This window comes from Schistocerca gregaria, chromosome 3 (assembly GCF_023897955.1).
Source record: "Schistocerca gregaria isolate iqSchGreg1 chromosome 3, iqSchGreg1.2, whole genome shotgun sequence".
In the NCBI taxonomy this organism is placed as follows: Eukaryota; Metazoa; Arthropoda; class Insecta; order Orthoptera; family Acrididae; genus Schistocerca; species Schistocerca gregaria.
In genome coordinates this window covers 878437502-878453518 of record NC_064922.1, presented here as the reverse complement: position 1 = coordinate 878453518, position 16017 = coordinate 878437502, and the positions used below count along the sequence as shown (strand labels likewise).

General features: G+C 42.4%; 1 protein-coding gene across 2 annotated transcripts in view; it reads right to left on the bottom strand.

Annotated features, from left to right (window-relative positions):
• The window catches only part of LOC126354992 (phospholipase D1), a 190620-nt gene extending 175746 nt beyond the window's left edge, over positions 1-14874 (bottom strand). The window contains exon 1 of one of the 2 annotated variants that reach the window (XM_050005100.1): positions 14081-14874. In XM_050005100.1, coding sequence (XP_049861057.1) covers positions 14081-14267 — 187 coding nt within the window. In that variant the 5' untranslated portion in view covers positions 14268-14874. The remainder of the gene's footprint in view (positions 1-14080) is intronic. The other variant, XM_050005102.1, reaches the window with a different exon arrangement.
• Positions 14875-16017: the final 1143 nt, after the last annotated feature.

Here is a 16017-nt window from a genome sequence, read left to right as displayed (position 1 = left end):
CTTGCATATGTTTGTTCTATCTACTTTGCCTTGAGGCTTTCCACCTAGTTGTGATATATGTTTTTCTAATTATTTTATTTGCTTTTTTAACTTGTTGATTTTTAAGATTTCTTGTTTGGAAGCCTTCAGGCGTAAAATAGTTGCATTTGGTAAAGGTCTGGCTATGTGCCGCTTTGGTTGTAAATGTGTTATTAAATTACATAAATAATTCAATTAGATGGTGAAACTGACCCCAACCTTATTTGGTCGTTTCCACAATCCTAGTTACCTGCTCTGCCCAGTGGGTTTAGCGGGCATTTCAGGACCAGGACCAGGACCAGAACCGGTGACTGGGCAGGAAATGGCGTTTTAATCAGGAGGAAACCGCTCTTCATCTTAGAGATGGCTGCAACTTCCCCATGTTTGTCTTCAACGTTTTCCACAAAAAATAAAGTCTTTGTGGCCAAAAAGTTGGCCCTGTCAGTCCCCATACAGACCACGTAATGGGTGGGAGGGGGAAGGGGGACGATTCTGCTCCTTGTCGTGTAGTCCTGCATTCCTCCTATGGTGTGGCCAGGGAAGGGAATGGACTGGTAACATACTTTGTTGCATCAAGCAAGGCCTTTCCATTTCAAGAGACTGCTGGGGCTGTGTGGCCACCAGCACCAACAGTGCAGTCCATGCATTGTCAGAGGACTACCCTCCCCCTCCAACAGTGGGATGGTTATCATGCTGGGTTGTAGGTGTACTAGAACAGAAATGAAGTGTGCCAGATTGACAGGGCACAGGGGCAGAGTATACACGAGAGTAGGAACACGACAAGCACTTCTGGTAGGTCAAACCCAATAATGGGGACAATATAATCATTAATGGGAGGTGTAGATAGCGCCAAGAGTGAAACTAAAAATTAAGACCAAAATCATGAACCAAATCCAGGATGGGTCTGCACCAAAAGGGTCATCCGATGGAAAGTCAGAGGAAGTAAGACAGTCTAAATATAGGTTTGCAGTACAGAAAAAGGAAGTAGAGCAGGAAATGCTGGGGCCTTGTAGTAGCCAAGCATGCAGCCTGGGGAGGGGGATTGAGGGGGCGGGGGACGTCTGGTGCCTGTAGAAGTCATTTCCAGACAGATTACATTAATAGAAATGATATGCAAAATGTAACTTACTGGTGGTAAGAGGAACTAGTGGGGGGAAGCTCTTCCCGTAGGAATGCGTAAAAAGTATCCTGGACAGATTTCAGACTAGTCTTTTGGCTGAAGTCTACAAGTGATATTTACAGCCGTGTCCACCATTCACCAGAATCAAATTCTTCCTAATAATATAGATTTGAACACCCCTCATATAAAGTTGATCGTTGGTAAAGCAGATGCCAGACTGAGATTCATTGGAAGAATCCTAAGGAAATGCAATTTGAAAAGAAAGGAAGTAGGTAACAGTACACTTGTTTGCCCACTGCTTGAATATTGCTCACCAGTGTGGGATCCATACCAGATAGGGTTGATAGAAGAGACAGAGAAGATTCAATGGAGAGCAGCACATTTCGTTACAGGACCATTTAGTAATCACGAAAGCGTTATGGAGATGATAGATAAACTCCAGTGGAAGACTCGCCAGGAGAGACGTTCAGTACGGGCTTTTGTTGAAGTTTTGAGAACATACCTTCACAGAGGAGTCAAGCAGTATATTGCTCCCTCCTACATATATCTTGTGAAGAGATCATGAGAATAAAATCAGAGAGATTAGAGCCCACACAGAGGCACATCAACAATCTTTCTTTCCACAAACAATACGAGACTGGAATAGAAGGGAGAACCGATAGAGGTACTCAAAGTACCCTCCGCCACACACCGTCAGGTGGCTTGCGGAGTATGGATGTAGATGTAGAAAGAATTACAACATTTTGATTTCATTGTACAAAACAAAAATTATGTGCACAAGTTAAAAAGAAAGGAACATCAGTATTAATAATAATACAAATTGAAACACTGGCACTAATTCCCCTGAAAACCTGTACAAAATCCAATATGTTACCTGGTCCTCTCTATAGCGCTGCCGTACTCACTGAACTGAGTTGTTACACATCTAGCAGCATGTCTCTGTACTCCAATGATCTTCTCCATTAATGTAACCTGGAGGAGATTCATAATGCTCAAGAACAGGCTGGATATTGGCCTTTTACAGAATCTCCCTTACATTTGCACTACATATTCGAAGACCAATGTTGTCCATTTTGCTCTTGCTACAATTTATAGATGCTCGACTTTCTAAAATTACTTCTACATATTTAATGAGTGAAAATGATGACGGCAACGTATTACTTAAACTATGTCAATACTGAATAACTGCAAGGATCCTCTTTCTAATTCTTAACATTAACTTTCACTCTACTCTTAAGAGAAGTAGATCATTAGTCTAACTTGTTCTGAATTATCCTAAAATTACCTGTGCATGGTACTTTGGTATACATAATCACACTCTCAGCTGTTCCATCAAGTTGCTTTGACCATGCCAAACATTAGCCTATCCTTGTTTCTGGCGAATACTCACCATCTAGTACAATGTGCAGAGTTATATCAATCAATAATTCCTAAGATATTAAAAACAAAGATTCCAAGACTTACCAAGCGGGAAAGCACCGGCAGACAGGCACATGAACAAAACACACAAACACACACACAGAATTACTAGCTTTCGATGGTTGCTTCTTCAGGAAGGAGAGGGAAAGACGAAAGGATGTGGGTTTTAAGGGAGAGGGTAAGGAGTCATTCCAATCCCGGGAGCGGAAAGACTTCCCTTAGGGGAAAAAAAGGACAGGTGTACACTCGCACACACACACACATATCCATCAGCACATACACAGACACAAGCAGACATATTTAAAGGCAAAGCGTAAGGGCAGAGATGTCAGTCGAGGCGGAAGTACAGAGGCAAAGAAGTTGTAGAAGACAGGTGAGGTATGAGCGGCGGCAACTTGAAATTAGCGGAGGTTGAGGCCTGGCGGATATCGAGAAGAGAGGATATACTGAAGGGCGAGTTCCCATCTCCGGAGTTCGGATAGGTTGGTGTTGGTGGGAAGTATCCAGATAACTCGGACGGTGTAACACTGTGCCAAGATGTGCTGGCCGTGCATCAAGGCATGTTTAGCCACAGGGTGATCCTCATTACCAACAAACACTGTCTGCCTGTGTCCATTCATGCGAATGGACAGTTTGTTGCTGGTCATTCCCACATAGAAAGCGTCACAGTGCAGGCAGGTCAGTTGGTAAATCACGTGGGTGCTTTCACACGTGGCTCTCCCTTTGATCGTGTACACCTTCCGGGTTACAGGACTGGAGTAGGTGGTGGTGGGAGGATGCATAGGACAGGTTTCACATCGGGGGCGGTTGCAAGGGTAGGAGCCAGAGGGTAGGGAAGGTGGTTTGGGGATTTCATAGGGATGAACCAAGAGGTTGCGAAGGTTAGGTGGACGGCGGAAAGACACTCTTGGTGGAGTGGGGAGGATTTCATGAAGGATGGATCTCATTTCGGGGCAGGATTTTAGGAAGTCGTATCCCTGCTGGAGAGCCACATTCAAGGTCTGATCCAGTCCCGGGAAGTATTCTGTCACAAGTGGGGCACTTTTGGGGTTCTTCTGTGAGAGGTTCTGGGTTTGAGGGGATGAGGAAGTGGCTCTGGTTATCTGCTTCTGTACCAGGTTGGGAGGGTAGTTGCGGGATGTGAAAGCTGTTTTCAGGTTGTTGGTGTAATGGTCGAGGGATTCAGGACTGGAGCAGATTCGTTTGCCACGAAGGCCTAGGCTGTAGGGAAGGGACCGTTTGATATGGAATGGGTGGCAGCTGTCATAATGGAGGTGCTGTTGCTTGTTGGTGGGTTTGATGTGGACGGATGTGTGCAGCTGGCCATTGGACAGATGGAGGTCAACATCTAGGAAAGTGGCATGGGATTTGGAGTAGGACCAGGTGAATCTGATGGAACCAAAGGAGTTGAGGTTGGAGAGGAAATTCTGGAGTTGTTCTTCACTGTGAGTCCAGATCATGAAGATGTCATCAATAAATCTGTACCAAACTTTGGGTTGGCAGGCTTGGGTAACCAAGAAGGCTTCCTCTAAGCGACCCATAAATAGGTTGGCATACGAGGGGGCCATCCTGGTACCCATGGCTGTTCCCTTTAATTGTTGGTATGCCTGGCCTTCAAAAGTGAGGAAGTTGTGGGTCAGGATGAAGCTGGCTAAGGTGAGGAGGAAAGAGGTTTTAGGTAGGGTGGCAGGTGATCGGCGTGAAAGGAAGTGCTCCATTGCAGCGAGGCCCTGGACGTGCGGGATATTCGTGTATAGGGAAGTGGCATCAATGGTTACAAGGATGGTTTCCGGGGGTAACAGACTGGGTACGGATTCCAGGCGATCGAGAAAGTGGTTGGTGTCTTTGATGAAGGATGGGAGACTGCATGTAATGGGTTGAAGGTGTTGATCTACGTAGGCAGAGATACGTTCTGTGGGGGCTTGGTAACCAGCTACAATGGGGCGGCCAGGATGTTTGGGTTTGTGAATTTTAGGAAGTAGGTAGAAGGTAGGAGTGCGAGGTGTCGGTGGGGTGAGGAGTTTGATGGAGTCAGGTGAAAGGTAGGGGGCCTAAGGTTCTGAGGATTCCTTGAAGCTCCGCCTGGACATCAGGAATGGGATTACCTTGGCAAACTTTGTATGTAGAGTTGTCTGAAAGCTGACGCAGTCCCTCAGCCACATACTCCCGACGATCAAGTACCACGGTCGTGGAACCCTTGTCAGCCGGAAGAATGATGATGGATCGGTCAGCTTTCAGATCACGGATAGCCTGGGCTTCGGCTGTGGTGATGTTGGGAGTGGGATTAAGGTTTTTCAAGAAAGATTGAGAGGCAAGGCTGGAAGTGAGAAATTCTTGGAAGGTTTGGAGAGGGTGATTTTGAGGAAGAGGAGGTGGGTCTCGCTGTGATGGAGGACGGAACTGTTGCAGGCAGGGTTCAATTTGGATAGTGTCTTGGGGAGTTGGATCATTAGGAGTGGGATCAGGATTGTTTTTCTTCGTGGCAAAGTGATATTTCCAGCAGAGACTACGAGTGTAGTACAGTAAATCCTTGACAAGGGCAGTTTGGTTGAACCTGGGAGTGGGGCTGAAGGTGAGGCCTTTGGATAGGACAGAGGTTTCGGATTGGGAGAGGGGTTTGGAGGAAAGGTTAACTACTGAATTGGGGTGTTGTGGTTCCAGATTGTGTTGACTAGAATTTTGAGGTGTTGGGGGGAGTGGAGCTGGAACCATTGGTGCCACTTCCCTATACACGAATATCCCGCACGTCCAGGGCCTCGCTGCAATGGAGCACTTCCTTTCACGCCGATCACTTGCCACCCTACCTAAAACCTCTTTCCTCCTCACCTTAGCCAGCTTCATCCTGACCCACAACTTCTTCACTTTTGAAGGCCAGGCATACCAACAATTAAAGGGAACAGCCATGGGTACCAGGATGGCCCCCTCGTATGCCAACCTATTTATGGGTCGCTTAGAGGAAGCCTTCTTGGTTACCCAAGCCTGCCAACCCAAAGTTTGGTACAGATTTATTGATGACATCTTCATGATCTGGACTCACAGTGAAGAACAACTCCAGAATTTCCTCTCCAACCTCAACTCCTTTGGTTCCATCAGATTCACCTGGTCCTACTCCAAATCCCATGCCACTTTCCTAGATGTTGACCTCCATCTGTCCAATGGCCAGCTGCACACATCCGTCCACATCAAACCCACCAACAAGCAACAGTACCTCCATTATGACAGCTGCCACCCATTCCATATCAAACGGTCCCTTCCCTACAGCCGAGGCCTTCGTGGCAAACGAATCTGCTCCAGTCCTGAATCCCTCGACCATTACACCAACAACCTGAAAACAGCTTTCGCATCCCGCAACTACCCTCCCAACCTGGTACAGAAGCAGATAACCAGAGCCACTTCCTCATCCCCTCAAACCCAGAACCTCTCACAGAAGAACCCCAAAAGTGCCCCACTTGTGACAGAATACTTCCCGGGACTGGATCAGACCTTGAATGTGGCTCTCCAGCAGGGATACGACTTCCTAAAATCCTGCCCCGAAATGAGATCCATCCTTCATGAAATCCTCCCCACTCCACCAAGAGTGTCTTTCCGCCGTCCACCTAACCTTCGCAACCTCTTGGTTCATCCCTATGAAATCCCCAAACCACCTTCCCTACCCTCTGGCTCCTACCCTTGCAACCACCCCCGGTGTAAAACCTGTCCTACGCACCCTCCCACCACCACCTACTCCAGTCCTGTAACCCGGAAGGTGTACACGATCAAAGGGAGAGCCACGTGTGAAAGCACCCACGTGATTTACCAACTGACCTGCCTGCACTGTGACGCTTTCTATGTGGGAATGACCAGCAACAAACTGTCCATTCGCATGAATGGACACAGGCAGACAGTGTTTGTTGGTAATGAGGATCACCCTGTGGCTAAACATGCCTTGATGCACGGCCAGCACATCTTGGCACAGTGTTACACCGTCCGAGTTATCTGGATACTTCCCACCAACACCAACCTATCCGAACTCCGGAGATGGGAACTCGCCCTTCAGTATATCCTCTCTTCTCGATATCCGCCAGGCCTCAACCTCCTCTAATTTCAAGTTGCCGCCGCTCATACCTCACCTGTCTTTCAACAACTTCTTTGCCTCTGTACTTCCGCCTCGACTGACATCTCTGCCCTTACTCTTTGCCTTTAAATATGTCTGCTTGTGTCTGTGTATGTGCGGATGGATATGTGTGTGTGTGCGAGTGTACACCTGTCCTTTTTTTCCCCTAAGGGAAGTCTTTCCGCTCCCGGGATTGGAATGACTCCTTACCCTCTCCCTTAAAACCCACATCCTTTCGTCTTTCCCTCTCCTTCCTGAAGAAGCAACCATCGGTTGCGAAAGCTAGTAATTCTGTGTGTGTGTTTGTGTGTTTTGTTCATGTGCCTGTCTGCCGGCGCTTTCCCGCTTGGTAAGTCTCGGAATCTTTGTTTTTAATATATTTTTCCCATGTGGAAGTTTCTTTCTATTTTATTTACAATAATTCCTAAGAGTTATTCATATGCCATAGCAGGGCCATTTAATTACATTTTTTTCATTTAATTGAACGTACTGGTATCAGATGTAGGCTTTGTCCTGTGACATAATGGTGACGTGACATCATGTGCATGCAAACACAAAGAGAATAGAATACTAATAATATTTCTTTGTGCCTTTAATAGTATTTGGAATGAAGGTTGTGTTGACAGACTTATTTATAGTCTAACTACAGGTCTAAGTTACTTAATTCTAGAAAGGTCTCCTCCTTCAGTGGGAAACTTCGTACACAACAGCAGGAATGATAAGAGACCGTACGTCAGCAGAACTTGCTGAGAAGAAAATGTGTTTCCTGTATGGCATATCAATGGATACAATTTAAGGATGTTGTGCACTATGCTTTAGACAGGTATGTGTTGAGCAAGGATGTAAGGTATGTCGGTTTTATATAAGAATCTTTCGCTGACATCTGCTTAATGATTTCGTAGCACAAGTCGCTGGCATTGTCAAAGATTCAACCTTTATTGTTGGTGGTTGAGATAGATGAGTCACAGTTTGGGAAGAGGAAGTATAGGAAGGGTAAGTCTCAGGTTGGTTTATGAGTGTGGGGGAGCTGTTCCTTTGGAGGGTGGGTATGGAGACTGTGTTGCCAGGGTTTTGGAGGGGCATACTAAGAGGGAATTGATGGGGTTAATTGAAGAGTATATTGAGGGGGGGTGGGGAGTACTGCAGTTTCAGATGCTTTTTCATCGTACAGGGGTTCATATAAGAGGGGTTATGATCATTAAATTGTAAACCATAGTTTAGAGTTTAAAAAATACGAAACTGGGGCATGTACTAATACAATAGAGGTGTTTTGGAGGGTGGTTAAACCAGTCATAGGGAGGGGGAAGAGGCGCTCTTCTAACCTGCAATCTCATTTAGATGAGTATTGCTGGCAGAAGAGCATCCCTTGGCATTATTGTATTTTTCATGTTTTTCTGAGGGCAGTTAGTAATATGTACAGGTTGCAGTTGTTTTTGAGTTGAAATGTGTGCTTTTCATTTATTTTGTGGTTTTTATTTGTTGGCTTTTTTTTGGGGGTGGGGGTGGATTGGCGTTGGTAGGCTGTGAGTGGTTTGAGAGTTTTCTTCTCTCTCTCTCTTTTTTTTATTTGTGTGTGTGTGACGTGCGCGTGTGAGGGTTGGAGTGTAGCGCCGAAATTTGTTGTTGGTGGTAAGTAGTCGTTTTTTTAGGCCTATTGTTTGTGGGTTGTGATGTTGTATGTGTTTTTGAGATGTTGTGGGTTTGGTTTTATTTATCGCAATTGTGAGTGTTTGTGTTTTGGTATTGCCAGCTGTGGTCAAGAGAAATGTTCAACTCCAATTTTTGCCATTGTAGCTGTGTGTATTTTGGTATCGTCAGCTGTGGCTGACCTATATAGGTCAAGGGAAGTGTCCGAGTCCAATTTTTGTTGTTTTTAGTTATTTTGTGTTATCGAAAGTTGCAGTTGAGCTATATAGGTCAATGGAAGTGTCCAATCCCTGTGGATTTCTTGGGTGAAGCAGAATGTTGTAATTTTGTGTTTTTGTCACTTTTTTTGCTATCATTTTGAGTGGTTTGGGATCGTGGTGAGTGTTTTTTTTTATGTTTATATTTGGCTAGTCCCACCCTAAAACCCCCATTTTACTGCGGTTGTCCTGATAGAGTGATTATATTTTTGTCGTGTTTATGTAGTGATGTCATGGGTGCCATATTGGAGATGCTGAGAATGGTCATTTCCGTCACATTGCTGACATCATGGATAAAAGCAGCCTTAATGAGATGAAACACAGCTAGTTGCCAATAATCATGCAAAAAATTAAGTTCTAGAAGTAATGCCAGATGATGTGGATACAAATTAAAGGTACGAATAATGGGTAGGCACCTTAAAATAATTATTTTTCAATAAAAATTATTAAAGCTGGAGGAAAATTAATACAGGGAAAATCATGAAATAAGTTTGCATTATGGCTGAAGAAGAAACAAATAGTTTTATTAAACAACACGAAAGCAGAAATTCTACATAACTACAGCAAGCAAGATTCATTTGAACCTGCTCACTGTAGTCAAATCTTGGCCTCCCTCCACAGTTACTACTGCCCATACTTCACTGATGACTCAGGATATGTCCAATCAAGCAATCCTCTCTTTTAGTCAAGTTGTGCTACAACTTTCTCTTCCCCCCAATAAGATTCATTAGCACCTAATTACCTATTTGATCAACACATCTAATCTCCAGCATTATTCTGCAGCCACATTTCATAATCCCCTTTTCTTCTGAACGGTTTTACAATCCATATTTGGTTTTTGTACAACATTACACTTAATAAAATCTGAAAAGATTTCCTAGCGCTTATATCCAATAGTAATAAATATCTCATTTGTTTGAAAATACTTTTCTCGCTAAATTGCCAGTCCGCATTGTATAGCCTGTCAACATCATTTGTCTTTCTCCCCAAACGACAAAAGTCAGATCTCATTTCTGAATCTGATTACCTAAGTGTCACTTGATTTAATTTGACTACATTCCCTTACACTAACCTATTGTGATTTTGCTGCTCTTAATCTTATAGCCTCTTTTCAAGGTTACTATCCTTTCTGTTCAGCTGCTCTTTCAAGTTGTTCTGACAGAATTACAATGTAAATGTCAAGTTTCTTTCCCAAATTTCTCTTTCACCTCCTTTACTGCATATTCAGTGTACAGATTGAATAAAATATGTTCTATTTAATTCTCTTCTCAACTAATAGTTGATTCTTTTAAGTGCTGTCTGGTTTCAATACAAGTTACAGATAACCTTTCACTAACTATATTTTATCCCTGATACATTCAAATTTTCAAAGCATGTATTCCAATTCGGTCAACCTGAGTATTTGATGCCACTCACTTGTTTTGACTCATGACATACCTGTATTGTGTTGTATGACATCATGGTAGTGTGGTGTATTTGAAATGTATCGTGTTTGTAGATGGCTTTTGATTTTGTGTCCAATCTTTGTTAGTTACAGATGTAACAAAAAAAGTTCACGAGTAGGTCCCAGCATGTTGCAATTGGAGATGACATGTCGAACACAATTTAATTTATACAATTATTTGGTTTAATTACTGAGTGTGTGAAGTGTTACATTTGTTGAGTAGGTACGAGGACAACGCTGCCGCACCTCAGGTCAGGGACCAGTATATGTGTCGTCTTTGGCACAACAACATATGGCATTCTATCTGGAGGGATTTTTGGCTCGAGAAGTCTAGGCTTGCTATGTGTGAGATTGTGTTGATGATATATTGTTTTTGCTATTGCTAGGTTTGTCTGTCAGTTGGCCTAGATTGGCAAGTATTTTTATAGTTTTATTTTTTATTACTGTTGTATGTACGGTATGTGGTTATAATTAAACTAACATAACATGGAAAATAATTACCATATGAGTGCAAACCTGGTAGCATTAACGTCCAGAGTACAGGGTGCACGATTTCCATGTGTCACAGCACCACCGTCCAATTCTAACTATGGCCACCAGGTGCCATGATCAGCCATAAAGAATCAAAGTCTCACACACATGACTAGTCACAGTGCACTTGTTGATGTGTCAACATGACTTTGAACAAAAGGAGTAGGGCATTATTGATGAAGCTCTGTTGTTAAAACAACAGCAATGCTGCAACTGCACTTTGAGAGTATTGACAGCTAAAAGTATTATGGAAGGGCCTTCTTTTTCGACCTGCTGTGCAGAGCACGATGAAGAAGTTCAAATCAATTGCAGAACTGGGCGTCACTCAAGGAAGAGGCTGATGCCCGGTTGCACCACAGGTGACTGATGAAATTGCTGTTGCTATGGCAGACAACGCTGCTTGCAATTCCCGATCATCATGGCAGTGTGCATGCTGTGTCACAAAAGTCGAACATCCTGTAGTCCACTGTATGGAAGGTGCCTCGAACCATTCACAAATGGTATCTGTTCAAGATCCATATCATACAGCAGCTCTCGACTTTCTTGGAAGGCACTTTTAGTCACAATGCATGAAGTTCCTCTGTATGGTGAATGTGTCACTGTATGGTGTGGCTTCACAGCTATGTTTGTTGATGGTCCATTCCTTTTTGAATAGGTAGGCATTCAAGAACCAAAGACGTGTAGTGTGACTGGCCAGTGTTACTGCAACATGCTTTGCCAGAATGCCATACCCGCTCTATAGGAGAGAGATGTAGTCAACTCAGTTTTCATGCAAGATGGGGCCCCACTGCACATCACTCATCAAGTTCACCTGCTTCTCCAAAACACACTTGGAAATGATCGAATTATCAGAAAATTGTTTCCAAATGCTTGGGTGGTACTGCTGATCTGAAGCACAACTTATAAAGAGAGGTAGCCAGCATAACTACATATTTATTCTGCTGTACAGAATGCAATATTGTGCTTTCAGAGACTTCTGGATACTGACGGGCACCACATTGAGCCCCTTTGGTAGCAGTAATGGTACCGGTGTGTAATGGTATGATGTATGCCTACAGGAGCAGCACATTAAAAGTGTTTCAACTGAACTGATTCTGCATTGTTTCTCTTCCCTATGTCACTGAAATTAATGCTACCAAGTTTGGTACTCGTATGATAATTCGTTTCCGTTTTATAATTAGTTAAATAAGGAAAGTTTAATTATATCCACCTGGTATATAACTGTGTTTCTTGAATATCAAAATTGGTGTTAGTGTAATATTTTGGTTGTTTTGGTACTTTTAGATAATTATCTTGGATTAGTCAGTGTCAAAGTTTGTTTTATATACATTGGTGAGGTTATGTTCTCACTATTAGTTTTGGTTCTGTCGTACTGTCAACAGGTTGACTGATGTTGTCAACACCACTTTTTGTAAGTTTTCACATTTTTACACTGTGGACATAGGTCTTGCTCTTTGGCATTTTGTAGAGCCATGGTCCCTCAACTTGAACTATACAGCTCAGCTGATGTTTTCATGAAGTTTTTAGATCCATGAATTGGGAAAAATGAAGAAGTAGTGTATGTTCACTGCACATATCAGCACTGCCTTCTGTTTGTTGAAGTCATTATAGCCTACTGTTTGCCTCTACAGTAGATGAATTTCAACAATGAATGGACTAATACAGTAGAACAACTCTAATAATAGGTAAGAAATTCAATTAAAACAGGAGTAAAATAATATGCAATACACAGAGAAGAAAACAGCACAAAAAACAATTAAGCAATAGAATAAGCTTGTGAGTTTTTGTATTTTCGGCAGAAGGTAATGACTAGATGAACAGTTTAAGAAATAAGCAGATGAGTAAAACCAGGCAGGAGTACTTTTGGTAACCTCAATAATGGAACCTTAGCATTCTGATACATAGAAAAGGAATGATTACAATTAGCATGTGTTGCCAGTTTTCACTCGTGACAGTGAGACATGGACTCTTAATGCAAAATTCATTGTAAAACTGACATGAGAGCATGTAACAATTGAGACATGCATATCAGGAATTTCTAGGAGAGAAAGGAAAACAAACAAATTGATGAAAGAATGGTCTGGAGTGGAAGGTATAATGATGACTGTGCCAATGAAAGTGAAATGATGAAATGTATCTGGATAAATGGATGACACATGTATGGAGGAAGAACTTTATTGGATACCAAAAGGTAAGAAAAACGTAACAAACTAAAGGAAGCATGAATGGCAGTAGAAGCTCCTGCTGTGTCCTATACAATCCATTATTTGGAAGATATAAAAGAGCACCCACTTTCTAAGGCTATTGTTAGTGGCACCTTTTAACTGTACTGTCTACTCACTAAAAACAATCAAATGAAACCATATGGTTCCCGAGACTTTTTTCAAGTCTACATATATGATGTATAGGTTCAGACTGAAGTGACAAAGGAAAATTTGTACCAAGGCCGGTTCAATGATGAGGTGCTCTTTCAGAGAGTAGGGTAATCTGTGCACAGGCACTGGAATTCTGGAATCTTACATAACATAATGTCAATGATAAAATTAGCCATGAGAGTTGCAAATACTGCACACAGATTCCATGAGGGAATGAATCAATACGAACCGCATTTCCCATGTCACCAATTAAAATGGTGAATTTGGCAACATCACTTTCTAGTGAGAGTTGTGGGAAATAACACTTTTTAGAGGTCACATCACATGTGACTGGCTATCTTCCTCTCGAATGAGAGTGAATGAACCTGACACTTAGCTCTGTCTAAGGAATTAACAAATTTATAATGCTGGGAAGGCTGGCTCTCATGGGCAGATGCAGCATTGGTGAACGTTCACCAACCAACAACAAAAGTGGCATATGCATTAGAATTTAACATAAGGCTGTAACACAGCTTACTTGCAATGACCCCCTCAGAATTCCATTTGTGTTTTCCTTGAAGAAAGGATCGAACACAGATGGCGAAAGTGCCCATGAAATGCAGTGGTACATTTGTATATATAAATATGAAAATTAGAAAGAGTGCATGGTACTAGATGATAAGTTGTAACAGACCTACTGATTTTCATGTCCTGTCTAGAGGATATTGTGTACAGCATCTTATTGCATGAAATTATACTGAATAATTTCTATATAACCAAGGAAATGACACGATAATTCGCGTGGGTCAGATGTACGTTTTATTCCATAACTCCATTGTGAGGAGTTCCTCAATTATGTAGAACATGTCATAAAACAAGACTCATACAATACACTGACATGTCTTCACTCTCATCTGTCTAACATCAGTGCTGATGTATTTTGCAGCACTGAGGACCCAAAACGTGAATACTACGCCGCACACCGTCCTACCAACATAATTTAGAGACACAAGCGATGTAGGTGGCAAGAACGCAAAAAATGGAAATTAAACTGGATGATGGCACAGACTCAACATACTTTTCTAATCACTTTACAACATCGGCAAAGGCTTAGTCAATTTCACACATTCATTCAAGACACTTCTATTGAACACATTGTAGAAAACTGTTGGTTAAAGTTCGTGTGAAACATGTTACCGTATGGGGAATTCGTTTCAGTTTTGCTGTCCATCGACGCTGGTCCATCTGCAGCATCAGCTGATGAGATGTTTTCTATTCCTATCGCTAGAAACTCATCGAAATCTGAGTCTTGTGAAGTTGGAGAGGTTGGCAGAGTTTGTTCATCTGCCATTGCTTCGTTAACATAACATGCATCTGTCATCATAAAATCTGGCGAGTGCTTGTCTTCGTTACAAATATCACTATGTAAATGCTGTATATGAGTATTAAACTGTAGTTGTGCACACTGTTAGATTTTGAAACGACAGAAAAATTCTCTACTTTTAATAATTCATACAACACTATATACAGGCTTCGTGGAACAACGAAACGATGCTTTTTGTCTGTTCGCCGTTACAGAATCAAACGGACCGCCAGAAAACGAATATACACAATCATTAAGTCAACACACTTTCAATCTTTTCACTTCACAGAACACAGTCATGTTTAGGCCTCACTGTATACGAACAGTCACTCGCAGTATATATTGCACTCAATTATCAGTTCATATTTCAAATCACCTAAGTGATGCATTATAAAAAAGCAACGCTATACTAAACGTAATGAAGCTGTCGTCTCTTGATTATGATAAAGAATTTCTTGGCATTTTATGTGAGATCGTCCCTTCTTCTGATGACACAGAACAATGCATGTACCTCCGAATTTTATAACGATAAACATCACTGGCTAGTGAAACTGACACCCATCGCACTACACGTCCGCCGCAACCGTTGCGTCGACACTGGCGAGTGAATACTGTTGCACATATCAACAGTTGCTACAATCGATGATCTCGAACAATCGATCGGTGTTCTTGATCGATGGAGACAGACATCGACTAAAATTAAATGTACAAAATAGGGAAATTCCTTATTTTTTTGTTTATTTCAGAACAAAATATTTGCACGACTGGAACGATAATTTTTCAATTTCTTGTCTATGTTTTTACCGTAGAAAAAGGCAACGCATATGCATCTCAGTAAGTGGATTACGATCAGGCCCACCGAGCGAGGTGCGCAGTGGTTAGACACTGGACTCGCATTCGGGAGGACGACGGTTCAGGTTTTCCGTGATTTCCCTAAATCGCTGCAGGCAAATGCCGGGATGGTTCCTTTCAAAGAGCACGGCCGTCTTCCTTCCCCGTCCTTCCCTAATCCGATGAGACCGATGACCTTGATGTCTGGTCTCCTTCCCCAAAACAACCAACCAACCAACCATCAGGCCCTTTTGCACGCAAAGATATGTCTGCTTAAGAGTAAGCGCGCACCCCATCTTCACAGATACATCGTTGCATATAGACAGGAGTCTTGCGCAGAAATTAGTTGTGCGCAAACCTGGTAGTCGATGTTGGAAGTTTGAGCAAAAGTGCTCAACTGTGGATACCAACCACATACGCGCAGACAAATCGTAGCGTGTTACTAGCAGATCGCCGAAAACCAGATACGCGAAACGTGTTTGAGTCAGCTGTTAGCAAGAACAGAGTGTTTCTCGTCTGTATGTGCGGAGTGAATTTTAAAATGGCTCTCGAGAGTTCACTGCTAAATTTACTGAAATGTATAGGACTCTCACATGTTTGGAAAAAATTGTGACCAAGGAATACAGCGATCGAGATATAAAGGCCCCTACCTATAATCAATTAATAGAAAAGTTACCGATGATTGGCCCTATAACGTAAGGGAAATTGGTAATAATAATAATTGTAATAACATAATTTGCGGACTGTTTATCGCAAAGAGCCAAGCAAAGTAACGAAATCCTAATATAATACGCGGTTCATAAAAAGAGTGAATTGGAGGTGAGCAGTAGAATTCAATAGCACAATACTGGAAGTAAAACTTTCTATATAGACTATGAATTGCTGCTGAAACTTCAGAATGAAGTTTTATGTGCTGGTGCAAACGTTATTAACAGATTGC